The sequence below is a fragment of the Canis lupus genome, chromosome 8 (assembly GCF_003254725.2).
Source record: "Canis lupus dingo isolate Sandy chromosome 8, ASM325472v2, whole genome shotgun sequence".
Taxonomy (NCBI): Eukaryota; Metazoa; Chordata; class Mammalia; order Carnivora; family Canidae; genus Canis; species Canis lupus.
Genome location: NC_064250.1, coordinates 27,037,714 through 27,053,029, shown reverse-complemented (window position 1 = coordinate 27,053,029; position 15,316 = coordinate 27,037,714). Strand labels below are relative to the sequence as shown.

The 15,316-nt window shown below is 38.6% G+C and overlaps 1 protein-coding gene across 4 annotated transcripts in view; it reads right to left on the bottom strand.

Annotated features, from left to right (window-relative positions):
* Positions 1–15,316, bottom strand: part of ATL1 (atlastin GTPase 1) — a 73,858-nt gene that overhangs the window by 49,855 nt on the left and 8,687 nt on the right. For all 4 annotated transcript variants that reach the window (XM_025442771.3, XM_035719932.2, XM_049113163.1 and 1 more), the window contains exon 2: positions 9,269–9,439. In XM_025442771.3, the coding sequence (XP_025298556.1) occupies positions 9,269–9,302 (34 nt within the window). In that variant the 5' untranslated portion in view covers positions 9,303–9,439. The remainder of the gene's footprint in view (positions 1–9,268; positions 9,440–15,316) is intronic.

Below are 15,316 nucleotides of genomic sequence, written 5' to 3'. Positions count from 1 at the left end.
CATCAGGAAGATTAACAATTGGATGCCTGGAAGGCTCAGCAGTTGAGCATCTGCCTCTGGCTCAGGGCATGATCCCAGTCCAGGGAATGATCCCACACTGGGCTCCCTGTGAGGAGCCTGCTACTCTCTCTGCCTATCTCTGCCTCTCTCTCTGTCTCTCTCATGAATAAATAAATAAAATCTTAAAAAAAAGGAAGATGTAACAAGTCCAAATTTGTGTGCATCTAACACAGCTCAAAAGTTAGTAAGAGCCTGACAAAAGACCAAAGAGAAATTGACAAATCCACAGTCATCTTTTAAAATCTCTACTAGAATTTTAAGGTATCTATCAGATATCAGTTATCTGGTGGATCAAACAGTCCAGAAATCAGAGTATGGAAGACATGAACAGTGTATTTACTAAGCTTGAGCTATACGGAATTGCTGAATCACTGCACTGTACATCTGAAACTAATATAACACTGTATGTCAACAACAGTGGAATTAAAATTTTAAAAACATGATTTCACATCAATTATAGCCTTAAAGTGCTTTATATTAATTTATTTATCTTTGAATAAAACCATTATTCATTCTTTTTTTTTTTTTTTTTAAATAAGCTTGACCCAGTGAACATAAGCTTGATACAGAGAACACTGTATCAGAAATTAGAAAACATAAGATGCTTTTCAGGCTTTTGTGGAATATTTATATTAACATGTACTAGAACATAAAGCAAGTTTCAACAAAGTGCACAGCATGGGTGCACAGCATGGGTGTTCTATAAATGTGAACTGCCCAATATTGTAGCAAATAATCACAACTGGCTGTTTAAACTGAATTAATTAAGATTAAATAAAAGTAAGCATTTGGTTCTCATTCTCACTAGTGATACTTCAGCTGCTCAAAAGTTATATATAGCTAGTGGCTACTATATTGGACAATATAGACATGGAGCATTTGTATGACCACAGTAGGTGGTCTGCTATATAATGCTGACTAAAGAAGGATTAAGTTTGAAATGAGCAATAAAATTTTTTTTAAATTCATACTTTCTTTTTTTTTAGATTTTATTTTTAAGTAATCTCTATACCCAACATGGGGCTTGAACTCACAACCCTGAAATCAAGAGTCACATGGTCCACAACCGAGCCAGCCAGGCACCCTGAAAAATCCATACTTTCTATATATTCATGACTAAAGGAACAGGTCATTGCAGACATTTAAAGTACTTGAAATTAAATGAGAAATAATCTACTACATATCAATATATATAGAATATAGCAAAAGTGGTATTTAGAGAAAATCTATAGCCCTAAGTACATATATTAGAAAGAGGCAACAAGCTGAAAATTAATGAGCTCAGTATCCAACTTTTTAAGTTAAAAAAATATAGAATGAAACTAAAGAAAGTGGAAAAGGGAAATAATAGAGATTAAGAATATAAAAGAAAGAGGGATCCCTCGGTGGCGGTTGGTGCCTGCCTTTGGCCCAGGGCACGATCCTGGAGACCCGGGATGGAATCCCACATCGGGCTCCGGGTGCATGGAGCCTGCTTCTCCCTCTGCCTGTGTCTCTGCCTCTCTCTCTCTCTCTGTGACTATCATAAATAAATAAAAATTTAAAAAAAAAGAATATAAAAGAAAGAAAAAAGAGATTAAACAATAAAAGATATAACAAGGAAAACACAAAAGCAGAAAAAATAACAGAAAATTAGGAACAACCTTATGTCAAGTTGATGAAATGGACAGATTCCAAGGAAAACACAAATTACTAAAACTGAGTCAAGAAGAAATAGAAATCTTTGGGATGCCTGGGTGGCTCAGCTGTTGAGTGTCTACCTTGGGCTCAGGGCATGATCCCGGGGTACTGGGATCAAGTCCCACATTGGGCTTCCCGCAGGGAGCCTGCTTCTCCTTCTGCCTATAGCTCTGCCTCCCCCTGTGTGTGTCTCTTATGAATAAATACATAAAATCTTTAAGAAATAAAATAAAATAAAATAAAATAAAATAAAATAAAATAAGACTGTCTTAAAGATGCTCAAAAAACTAAAGGAAAATGCAGAAAAAGTCAAGAAAACAATGATTGAACAAAATGAAAATATCAGTAAAGAAATAGGAAACCTGAGGGAAGCAAAAAAAAAAAAAATTCCAGAACTGAAAAGTGCAATAACCAAATTAAAAAGCTCATAAGAGAGAATCATAGGGACATTTGAGCAGATAGAGGAAAGAATCAGCAGCTGAAAATAGGGCAAATAAAATTATCAGGGCTGCAGAAAAGAAAAAAGTCTGAAGAAAAGTGAACAGAGCCTAAGGATGTGTGGGACACCATCAAGCCGACCAACACACTGTGAAAGTACAAGCGGAAGAGAGAGAAAGAGTTGGAGAAATTTTCCGAAGAAACAATGCCCTAAACTCCCCAAACTTGATAAAAGACATGAGTACAAACATTTAAGGCTCAACTAACTCCAAGCACAATAAATTTAAAGAGATCTACACTGAGACACATTGTAACAAACTGTTGAAAGACAAAGACAATTTTGACATCACCTGCAAGGAATCCTCAAGATTATCAGAAGATTTCTCCTAAGAAACTTTGGAGGCCAGAATACAGTGAGTGGGCTGATATATTCAAAGTGCTTAAAAAAAAAAAAAAAAAAGCTGTCAACAATTATCTTATATTTGGCAAAATTGTCTTTGAAAAGAAATTAAGACAGTCTCAAATAAACAAAAGCTGAGGAAGTTTGTTACCACTAGACTTAATCTGCAAGAAATGCTGAAGGGAGTCCTATAGGTTGAAATGAAAGCATGCCGGATAGTAACTCAAAACCATCTGAAGAAATAAAAATCTCAGGGCACCTGGGCGCCTCAGTAGTTGAGTATCTGCGTTTGGCTCAGGTGGTGATCCTGGGGACCTGGGATTGAGCCCTGCATCGGGCTCCCCGCAGGAGGCCTGCTTCTCCCTCTGCCTATGTCTCTCTGCCTTTCTGTGTCTCTCATGAAAAAATAAAAACTTAAAAAAAAGAGAAATAAAAATTTCAGTAAAGGTAAATACATGGGCAATTATGAAAGCTAGTATTATTAGAATATTTGTAACTCCCTTGTTTTCTACATGATTTGAGACCAATATATTCAATAAAGCAATTACTTGTTTAAAAACTACTGTTATTACAACTTGTTTGTAAGCTCACATTTTGTTTTCTATCTAATTTAAGGTGCTAATGCATTTTTTATTACAGTATAGTTGATATACAATGTTACATTAGTTTCAGCTATATAATATAGTGATTCCACAAGTGTATATCCATTAGGCTATGTTCACCATGAGTGTAGCTACCACCTGTCACCATACAACCCTATTACAACACCATAGATTCTATTCCCTATGCTGCACCTTTATCCCCATGACTTATTCATCCCATAACTGGAAGCCTAGGTCCCCTGCCCCCCTCATCCATTTTACTCATCTTCCCCACTCTCCTTCCCTCTGGCAACCATCAGTTCAGTCTATTCTCTGTATTTATAGGACTGTTTATTTTTATTCATTTGTTTTTTAGATTCCACATATAAGTGAAATCATATGATATTTGTCTTTGTGTCTGATTTATTTTATTTAGCATAATATCTTATAGGTCCATTCATGCTGTCACAAATGGCAAGACTGCATCTTTTTATGGCTTAAGAATATTCCAGTGTGTTGAATATTATTACACACACATACATACACACAGAATACATATATTTCAAATTGCAGTTTTCATTTTCTTTGAGTAAATACCCAGTAGTGGAATTACTGGATCATATTGTATTTCTATTTGTAACTTTCTGAGGAACGTCCATACTGTTTTCCACAGTGGCTGCACTGATTTACATTCCTACCAACTCTGTGTGAGGGCTCCTTTTTTCTTCACATTTTTGCCAACACTTGTTATTTCTTGTCTTTTTTATTCTGGCCCTTCTGACAAGTACAAGATTATACGTCATTGTGGTTTTTATTTGCATTTCCTAAAGATTAGTCATATTGAACATCTTTTCATTTGTGGCCATCAGCAGGTCTTCTCTGGGGACTAATGCATTTTAAAAAATAACTATTAAGTTTATGTTTTTGTACACGTAATGTATAGAGATGTAATTGTGTGACATCATTTACTAAAAGGGGTGCAAATGGAGCTATAAAGGAACAGAGTTTTTGTATGTTACTGAAGTTAAACTTATATAATTTCAAATTAGAATGCTGTAACTTTAGGATATTAAATGTAATCCTTATAGTAACCACAAAGAAAATAGTTCTAGAATGCTTAGTTCAGGCTGCTATAACAAAATACCATAGACTGGGTAGGTTATAAGTGGGTTTTTTAAAGATTTTATTTATCTGAGAGAGAAAGAGAGAGACTGTGGGCCTGTGCACTTGAGTGGGGGAGGAGGGAGGAGGGAGAGGGAGAAGCAGACTACCCTGCTGAGCAGGGAGCCCAATGCAGGGCTGAATCCCAGGACTCTAGGATCATGACCTGAGCTGACAGACACTTAACTGACTGAGCCACTCAGGCATCCCTGGACTAGGTAAGTTCATAAACAATGAAATTTATTTTTTTTTTTATTTTTTTATTTTTTTAATTTTTTATTTATTTATGATAGTCACACAGAGAGAGAGAGAGAGAGAGGCAGAGACACAGGCAGAGGGAGAAGCAGGCTCCATGCACCGGGAGCCCGATGTGGGATTCGATCCCGGGTCTCCAGGATCTCGCCCTGGGCCAAAGGCAGGCGCTAAACCGCTGCGCCACCCAGGGATCCCCAAACAATGAAATTTAGTTCTCGGTTCTGGAGGCTGGAAGACCAAGATCAGGGTGCCAGCATGGTCAGGTGAGGACTTCTTTCAAGTCACATATTCTTCATTGTATCCTGGCATGGTAGAAAGGGCTAGGGAACTCTGTGAGGCCTCTTTTAAGAGTGCATTATTAATCCCATTCTTCTCATTCAGAAGGTTCCACTCTCATGACTTAACAGAAACAAATTTTAAAAGATGCATTTCTGGTAGAACTTAAACTCTAAGCCCAACATTGAAAGACTGCTTTCTGGGCTACTGCCTCTGATAGTTATCTGTATCCTTTATTTTCCACACTAGTATATTCTTTGCCTTCTTTTCTAGTCCAAGACGATCAAATTTATAGAGCATTGATTTCTCATACCAGCTTAAACCTAGATAGGCTTGTTGCAGCACCTTTTTGGAGTACTATTTTAGTTCTTCATCTTCATCACTTGGACTAGGGAAGCAAACAATCCTGTATTTAAATCTTGGATTCATAACATAAATTAAGGGACCTCTGGCACATATCCTCATGGTCTCTGAGTCTGGAATTCCTTATATATTAAAATGGGCATAATAATGTCTACCTCTGAAGAATGGACTTTCAAATGCTTAAATTTATTTAAACTTTTGGTTCAGGGGCACCTAGATGGCTAAGTCAGTTAAGCATCTGCCTTTGGCTCAGGTCATGATCAGAGGGTCCTGGAATCTGAGCCCCTCATCAGGCTCCCTGCCCAGCAGGGAGTCTCCTTTTCCCTCTGCCCTTACCCCCACTCATTCTCATTCTCTCTCTCTCTCTCTCATTCACTCACTTTATCTTTCTCTCAAGTAAATAAACTCTTTTTTAAAAATAAGAAAAATAAACTTCTGGTTCAGTGTAGATTTATGTACAGGTGTCGGGATTCTCAGTTCTACTCATAGACCTGCTTCTCAGTTGTATCTCTGGGTATGATCCTCAAACAACACCCCATTTCTGAGTGTTAGAAGAGATGCTTTTCTGCTTTGTAGTTTCCATGGCCCTATTGGAACCTAACAGGTCTCTGAATACTCAGATAAAAATATTAGTTGTAAAAAAAAAATATTAGTTGTGATATGGTCCTACAGAATTCTCTGAATTGTAGGCTTCCTGTACAGATTTTGCAAATCTCTCTTGCCCTTTTCTTGGAAATCACTATAGTTGCCAATTCTGGGTAGTCTACCTTTGACTTCCACCCACTGCTTTCTAACTAGTCTGGAAAGTATTCAGCTAGATGACAAGGTTAGTTCACTGTCTTTTTTTTTTTTTTTTTTACAAGCTATCATCTGAATTTTTTCTCATCACAGACCCCTGGCTTCTACAAGAGCCTGCTTTCCCTTTACCCTCAACCATGTCCCATTACCTTACAAAATATTCCACAGTATTATGTTATAGATAATAAAGTAAAAAAAAAAAAAAAAAGATAGTAAAGTAGAAGACCAACTCTAGGTTCTAATTTCAGTACCTCTAACTTACTAAATATATGATTTTTGCCAATTATTTAACCTACCTGAGATTTAGTTTATTTGCAAAAGGCTATGTCCTGGCAACTAAAGAACCTAAAGATTAAATGCAATAATGCCAGTGACTATGCCTTGAAAACTGTAGTTCTATACAACACAGAAATTATTACCAATTCAGCAAAGACGCAGTAGAGCACAGTGGTGAAGATAAAAGAATCTGAAGTCAAACTGCCAGAATTGGAATTCTGGCTTTATCATTTATCTTTGATATATAAAATGAGGATTAGAATGCCTACTTCATATGATATTAGCTCAATGACAGTAGCTATTATTATTATTAAATGCCTATTGCATGTTGGCTATTGCATTAGGTGCTAGTAATAAAATGGAATCAGGACAAATATGGCTAACATCTTCATCAAAGACCTCTATTTCCTACTCCATTTGCTACACTTTTCTAAGAGATTTATTCTTTATAGCAAAGAAAAACCTCAGTAGTAAAGCATTTCCACAGAGCATCAAGACTTTACAATTTCAGTTTTTCTTTTCTGTGAAAATATCCAATGAACACACAGTGACTTCAGCATTCCTTTTTCTAATTCATCACTTGAGTTGAAACTCTTGATGACTTCTAGATTAACTGTCTGGGACATGTTCCCATTAAATATAAATAATCTAATGCTTGTCAATCACCTAAAATGCTAATTAAAAGGCAGATTCCTAGACCCCACTTCAGACCTATTGATTGAAAAACTCTGACTGATTTGCAGCAACATGGATGGAACTACAGTGTATTATGCTAAGCAAAATAAATCAGAGAAAGACAAATACCACATGATTTCACTCATATATGCAATTTAAGAAACAAAACAAATGAGCAAAGGGGATAAAAAGGAGAGAGAGAGAGAGACAAACCAAGAAACAGACTCCTAACTATAGAGAACAAACTGATGGTTATCAGAGGGAGGAAGGTGGGGGATGAGTGAAACAGATGATGGTGATTAAGCAGTGTGCTTGTGATGATAAGCACTGGGTGTTGTATGAAATGTTGAATCATTATATAGTACACCTGAAACTAATATAACACTATGTTAACTAACAAATTAAAATTAAAACTTTAAAAAATAAAAAATAAATAAAAATAATTTTTAAAAAATTCTGGCTTGACGATGTGGGAATATGCATTTCTAATAAGTTCCCAATGTGATTTTTATGCAAATCCCCTTTGAGAACCACATCCCCAAGACAGAAAAAGCTTCCACTAATACGAAATCCATACCCAAAGAAATAATGAAGAATAATGATCTAAAGCTTCACGAAGGAGAAAAATCTTAATACTTAGAATAAATTTTCACATGTATGTCTTTTAACAGGGTTGAGTCAGCAATGCACAGGGATCAAGACAAAACTGACTTGAACATACACACCTTAACTGTGAGTTCAGGAAATTCCTACTCTGGTAGCCAAGGCAAAGGGTGGTGGTGGTAGGAGAACACCGAGAAAGCTCACTCATAATTTCATAAGAAGCAAAGAAAACCGTGTTACTGCAATAGTCACACTTACTAAAATTGGGGTTTGGTAATATCAGAAAATGGGACTGCTCTCTCTTAAATTCAGACAACTAAAGACAGACTTCCCTGTACCATCTCCCCACACTGACCACAAACCTTGGGTTATCTCAGTTGTAAACCTTGCCTAGTGGGAGTTAAGCTGGCCCTGTGACCAGAGAGGCAAGGAGAAATACAGTCTTTTGTTAAAAGTCAGCCCCAAACAACCAATTAAAATTTAAATTTATACCTATTGGTCTGAAAGATAGTTATAAAAGAGACCTCATTGAGACACAGAAGAGAATCAAGGAGCTCCAAACTCCTAGTGGATGTAAACTTTCCATATAACAACTTAAAGGTAATGAGCAAAATATTTACCCGCCAAGTAACAGTGGCCCACGATCTGCTCTGGTTCAGATAATAAAATGCCCTGAAAGGCTTTCGTTCCTAAGATGTTAGTGAGGCTAGCACTGTGGCTATAAGAAAAGGAGAGCCTAAGGCAGAAAAAGACGCCCAATCTGCCCACACTATCCGTCCTGAAGCAAGTGTGGAGCAGGAGAGCGGGCGGGGCCGCGATTTCTCCTGCATCACTGCGTTCTCCCTTCTCCGCCTGCGTGAGCGCCGCCCACCCACTCGCGGCGTGAACCCACTGGGCCGAGCCTCTCCTCCCCCCTCCCCTCGGCCTGGTGCTGAATCATGAGTCCAATATCTCCAAAAGGTATAACCAAAGAACAATGCCACCCTTAGGGCTGGCCTCAATGGGGTACCAGGTTGGGGTGGAGCCGCGGCTGGAAACCACAACTTTGCTTCCCTTCTTCCCAATTTCCCCAGCCAAGCCCCATATTAAAACAAGAACTGCAGCGCTGGGGGACTCGCAAGCGGACGCCCCTTCTCCTGGGTGACTCAGGTCCGCAACGCTCCCCTGCACCTCCCCCCCACCCCGCCCGCCCCCGGCCCGGCGCGGTCTGCCTCATTGTTCCAGCACGCCGCCCGCTCAGGAGCCCGCGCCCCGCCTGGCGGAAGGGCTCAGAGCTCCCCGAAAAGGGGATGGTGGTTAGGAATCCTCACTCCCTCGCCCCTCACCCCTCTCGGCTGGGTAACAACAGCCCCTGCCTACTCCCATCGCCTTCCAGCCTACGGATCGCTAAAGCGGAACCAACGAGTCCCCCGAGGCGCCTGGCGGGTGCTGTCCAAATGCTGCGAGGAGGAGGACTGGGGGTGGGAGGGTGGGGGAGAAGCAGGGGGCTCCGGCCTTCGCCAAGCCGCAGCCCTGCCCCACAACGCGATTCCGGCTACACCGGTACCACTCAGCCATGCTTTCTCCGGCCCTACGGGGAGCTGCTCGGTTGTGGCCCGTCTCCCAGCCCTGGACTCTGGCGCCGATCAGCCCTTGGCCCTCTTGTCCCCAGAAGCAGAAAGCGTCCCCGTGCAGGCTGCAGAAGTCACCATATGCTACTCACCCCAACTGTTTCTGTCCCTGCGGTTCTTGGCCATGGTGGTCTGGGGACTGGTGGCGGTGAGGCGCTGTCACTGCGCTGGCTCTTCTCCCTGGCCGCAGGTTACTGGCAGTGGGAGGCTCTGTGCCCGCGCTGGGCGCAGCTCGCTGAGACTCTGAGGATGTTGCTGTGGCGCTGGTGAGAAGGAGTGGGGAGGAGAAGGGAGGAGAAAGCGGATGAACCAAGCTCAGCATCACAAGCCTGAGTTCACACAAATACCGGCGTCACACCCTCCCTACCTCAGCCCACCCGCATAGCATGAAGACAGGGACAGAGGATGTACTGCAACATTTTCAATGGAAAACACACATACAAACAAAAAGCAGCACCCCCCTCAAACACACTCTCAAAGAATTTAACAGCATTAGCCATTCACAGAACTACACAAACCAATATACTGCATTATTCAGGATGTTCAAATACCCGTTTTCTAGCATAGTTACACATTAGTGCCAATATGCAAGCAACATTTAAAATATGCAGGCAACATTTATAAAAACGTTAAAATAATCTGCATTTACCTACCAGGCATTATACCCCTCCCCCCCACCCATTTTAAAAGCAAGGTCATGTTGGTAAAGAGGGTTTTGGGCGTTTTTGTACCTGTATACCAAACAGGCCTGACTTTTAAAATTAGGACAGCAAAATTTAGATCAAGATCAAGATAAATGAAAGCTGGAGATCCATCATAATATGTAACTAACCCAACATATAGTGGGCAAAATTACTCACTAGATTTGCAAAGAAAAACTCTGAAGTTATATTGCCAAATACATATATATTTTTTAAAGATTTACTTTATTTATTCATGAAAGACACAAAGAGAGGCAGAGACACAGGCAGAGGGAGAAGCAGGCTCCATGCAGGGAGCCTGATGTGGGACTTGATCCCTGGGTCCCGGGGATCACGCCCTGAGCCAAAGACAGACACTGAAACCGCTGAGGCACCCAGGTATCCCTATATTGCCAAATATTTTAAGTAAAATCATATTACATAGTCTGAGTGAGCCTTGGCAGACACAAAGGTTGCAGTTTTGAATAGAAAGCAAAATGCAATAAACACTTTAAAAAAAATTCTCAATCTCTCTAGAAACAGTCCTTTCATGCTATTTGACTCTCAAGATACAATTATCCGTCCCATTCTTCACACAGTTTTCTCCTGCATTTGGTTGTTGCCCACACTCTACAGATCAGTTTTGCCTACAAGATTACTACCGTCTCTTAATTACCAGATCTTTGGTCTCTGCTTATTCTTCATCATAAGCAACTCCTCATTCTACGTTCACTCAATATAACTTGCTATCATGGCTTCAGACAAGATCTCCATCCTGATAATTCCCCAATCTATTCTTCTAGTCTTAAGCTTTCTTTCTTCTTTCTTTCTTTCTTTCTTTCTTTCTTTCTTTCTTTCTTTCTTTCTTTCTTTCTTTCTTTTTTTGAAAGAAATTTTTTAAAGATTTTATTTATTTATTCATGAGAGACACAGAGAAAGAGAGGCAGAGACATAGGCAGAGGGAGAAGCAGGCTCCATACAGGGAGCCTGATGTGGGACTCCAACCAAGAACTCCAGGATCACGCCCTGAGCTGAAGGCAGGCAGTCAACTGCTGAACCACCTATGCATCCCTAGTCTTAAGCTTTCTTAAAGAGAGAAAATCACCATACCAGAACCAAATTTATAACTGTCTGAGGTCATCTTCACTTTTCTTTTCTTTTAAGATTTTACTTATTTATTCATGAGAGAGACACAGAGAGAGAGAGAGAGAGAGAGAGAGAGAGAGAAGGAGAGGCAGAGACACAAGGCAGAGTGAGAAGCAGGCTCCATGCAGGGAGCCCAATGTGGGACTCTATCCGGGGTCTCCAGGATCACACCCTGGGCTGAAGGCTGCACTAAATCACTGAGCCACCGGGGCTGCCCCACTTTGTTTTTCTACTGACACTTCAAAATCAACATATCAAAACCCAAACTACTTCACCACCACTGCCAAATCTTATACATTCCATATTTTGGTTAATGGTTCTAGTGACCTCAGAGCTGTGAACACTGTAAACCAAGTTTACATTATAGTTTTAAAGGGGACTATGTTCAATAGAGATACATTCCCTAAACACTAATGAAACAACATAGGAAGATAGGAATTATCTCAATCCTGTACCTACAAACCAAATTCATAGACTAAAAGAAGTGTGTTCTGCTTTTCTTATATATCTTATTTATAATTCTCAGCTCACATTCCAGTCTGATAATCCCTTTCAGTGAATCTCATTTAAAAAATTATAGTACACTCACTCACACAGACACACACACACACACACAGTTGTATAATTCAATACACATCCTTTTTTTTCCTATATGTGGGCCTTTACAATATATATTTTTAACTGAAAAAGAAATTTATTTTTTTAAAAAACCTCTTTGTAATTAATAGGTAATCGTAGGATAATACTTGAGACTGTGTGACTATCTTGGCTAAGAACTTCACTCAATGGTTTTTAGAATCCATCGATACCCTTCCCTGAATCAAGTTTATATTAGTGATTTTTAAATCATGATTTTAAAATAATTATATAATTTCTTTTACATTTACAGTTAGCAGCTGGCATTCCCTTTCCCATCTTTGTTGAGAACCACTATGGATTTATGAAATCTAAAGCAAAAAAATTTTATTGTGTTATTTACCCTCATTATTCTTTCTAGTTCTCAAATTGCCCTAAATTTCACCAATGGGAATCCCTTCAAGGTAACATCTATGTCCTCTTAACGTCTGTTTATTTGTCTTTGATCACTTCCTTATTTTTTGGCATAAGAAAATGCTTCAAGTTTCCCTTGTATTTTTCCCTGCCTCAGGACTAGAATTAGCCAACTTCTCCAAGAAATTCTGCCTACTTGTAATGAGAAAAAAAAAAAAATTCAGAAACCAAGATCTGGTGCTAGTTGTGCTCATTCTTAGCAGAAATTTCACTGTTTCTAGACTCTGACAGTAGACATTGTTAGAAAAATTTATTTTAGGGAGCACCTGGGTGGCTCAGTCAATTAATCATCTGACTCCTGTTTTCAGCTCAGGTCATGATCTCAGGATCATATAATCGAGCCCCGAGTTGGGTTCTATGCTGGGTGTGGAGCCTGTTTAATAGTCTCTCCCCTTCTGTCCCTCTTCATCTCTTAAACAAATAATAAAAAAAAGAACGTATTTATTTTTTAAAACAATGAGTTTAATCTAGTCCAAATACATAGGAACCATATGAAATACATATGAAAATACATATATACAGGGTTATTTATTACAGCATCTTATGAAATTGCAAAATACTGGAAACAACTTAGATACCTGTATCTGAGAGTGGTTGAATATGTCTATACAATGAACACCTCACAGCTATAAAAAAGAATAAAGAAGATTTCTTTGAACGGATACAGACTCATTTCCAGAATACTATCAAATGGAAGGGGGAACAGTGAAAATACTTTACCTATCCTTAAAAGAAAGAAAAGGATATGAAAGAACAAAGATATCTGCTCATCCACACAAAAGAAATACAAGAAGAATAAGTTAGAAACTAGTGAGATCAGTTACCTATAGGATGGATGAGAATAGAGTGAAAGTAATGGGAGAATGGGAACAGGGTAGTAGAGATGAGGAAGACTGATACTTTCTTAGATGTAACCTTTTTATATAGCTGTTTCTGAGAGCCATGGTAATGTTTCACTTTCTCCAAAATAAATAAATAATTGAAACCAACCAAGATATGGGGGTAGAGGGAGGCCTCAAAATGGAATTACAAACAGTAAATAATAAAATTTTTTAAGTGAACTGAATTATATTACAGGTAAATAACATAACTAGGTGTAGGAAGAATTAATCTGAGAAATTAATTTCAGAATTAATCTGAAAAACTTTAGAAAACAGTATTTTGACTATGTGCTATAATACTAGAGACACAAATTGTATACAAGTATCATACTCCAGTTTACTTAAAAAAATTATTTTGAGTATAGTTGATATACAATGTTACATTAATTTCAGGTATACAAGATACTTCATATTTTTTCCTCCCAAGTCATACATGGGCTAGCAATTCTGAAATTATTTTATATATGCACTAGGATTGAACAAATATATGGTACATAAGCAGAACCAGATTTCTTGCTTTTTAAGATGAAGTTATAATAAAGAAAGGGGTAAGGATAGAATGAATACTGTGGTGTTGAGTTGGAATCTGAAGTATTAGTATGATAGAGTAAAAATACAAATAACTCAATTTTTAAAAATGGGCAGAGGATCTATTAAATAGACATTTCTCCACAGAAGACGTACAAATGGCCAAAAACACATGAAAAGATGATTAATATCCTAGTCACTAGGGAAATGCAAATCAAAACCACAAAGAGAGGCACCTGGGTGGCACAGTTGACTCCTGATACCAGTTCAAGCTTCTCTCAGAGTCATGTGTTCAAACCCCACATTGGGCTCCACACTGGGAGTGGAGCCTACTTAAAAAAAAAAAAAAAAAAAAACTCACAATGAAATGCTACTTCTTAACTACTAGGATGAAAAAGACAATAATGAGAGTAGGTGAGGATGTGGAGAACTTGGCACACCCATACACTGCTGGTGAGAATATAAAATGGTGCAGTTACTTTGGAAAGCAGTCTGGCAGCTTTTCTTTCTTTCTTTTTTAAAGATTTTATTTATTTATTCATGGATACAGAGAGAGGGGCAGAGACACAGACAGAGGGAGAAGCAGGCTCCATGCAGGGAGCCCGATGTGGGACTCGATCCTGGGTCTCCAGGATCACACCCCGGGCTGCAGGCGGCGCCAAACCACTGCACCACCGGGGCTGCCCAGTCTGGCAGCTTTTCAAAAAGTTAAACATAGTGTTATCATATGGCCCAGAAATTCCACTCATATATACTCAAATGAAATGAAACCATATGCTATGTGAAAACTTGTACAGGAAGACTCATGATTCACAGGAGCCAAAAGGTAGAAATAACCTAAATGCCAAATAACTGATGAATGGATAAATAAAACATTGTATATCTAAATAATGGAATATTATTTGGCCATAAAAAGTAATGAAGTACTGGTATATGCTACACCATGGATCTTGAAAACATTATGCTAACTGAAAGAAGTCAATCATAAAGACCACATATTGTATGACTCCATTTATATGAAATGTACAGAATTAGCATATTTATAAAGACAGGAAGTAGATCACTGGTCACCTATGGCAGGAGGGTGGAAGAGGGGTTAAGGAAAAAGTGGAGAGTGATTGCTAGTGAGTACAGGTTTCTTTTTGGGGTGTTTAAATTTTTTTTAAATGTTTGAAGTCAATTCTGTACAACTCTGTGGATATACTAAGAATGACTGAGTTACACAATTTAAATTGGTGAATTATATGGCATGGTATATATTACTAGGCTGCTTTTAAAAAATTAAAGTCAAGTTTATTTTAAATCAGAAAAAAAGAAGAAAAGGTATTTGTACATTAGTACTCTAGCTCTCCTTTCATCCTGACTTCTCTGGGATGTTACTCCATATTTTGTTCCTTCCCTCCTATATCCTCAATGATTTTTTTCCCATCAGTTCCTTCACCATGCTCATTTCTCCCCATCATAAAAAAAGGCTCTCTTCATTCTGTCATTTGCATCAACATGGATGGACTTAGAGTGCATAATGCTAAGCGAAGTAAGTCCAACAGAGAAAGATAAATACCATATGATTTCATTCATATGTGGAATTTAAGAAAAACAAATGAACAAAAAAGACAAAAAAACAGAATCAAATACAGAGAACTGGTGGTTGCCAGAGAGGAGGTGACTGGCGGATGCGTGAAATAAAGGGGATCAAGAGCATACTCACTGAGCACTGAGGAATGCCTAGGCCTATTTAATATTGTACACTTAAAACTAATATAACTGTGTTAATTATACTTCAATAAAAAAAGAAAAAATAATAAAAGAAAATGTAACCTCCTTAAGAATGAAAAGGGCTCTCTCAATCACAAGT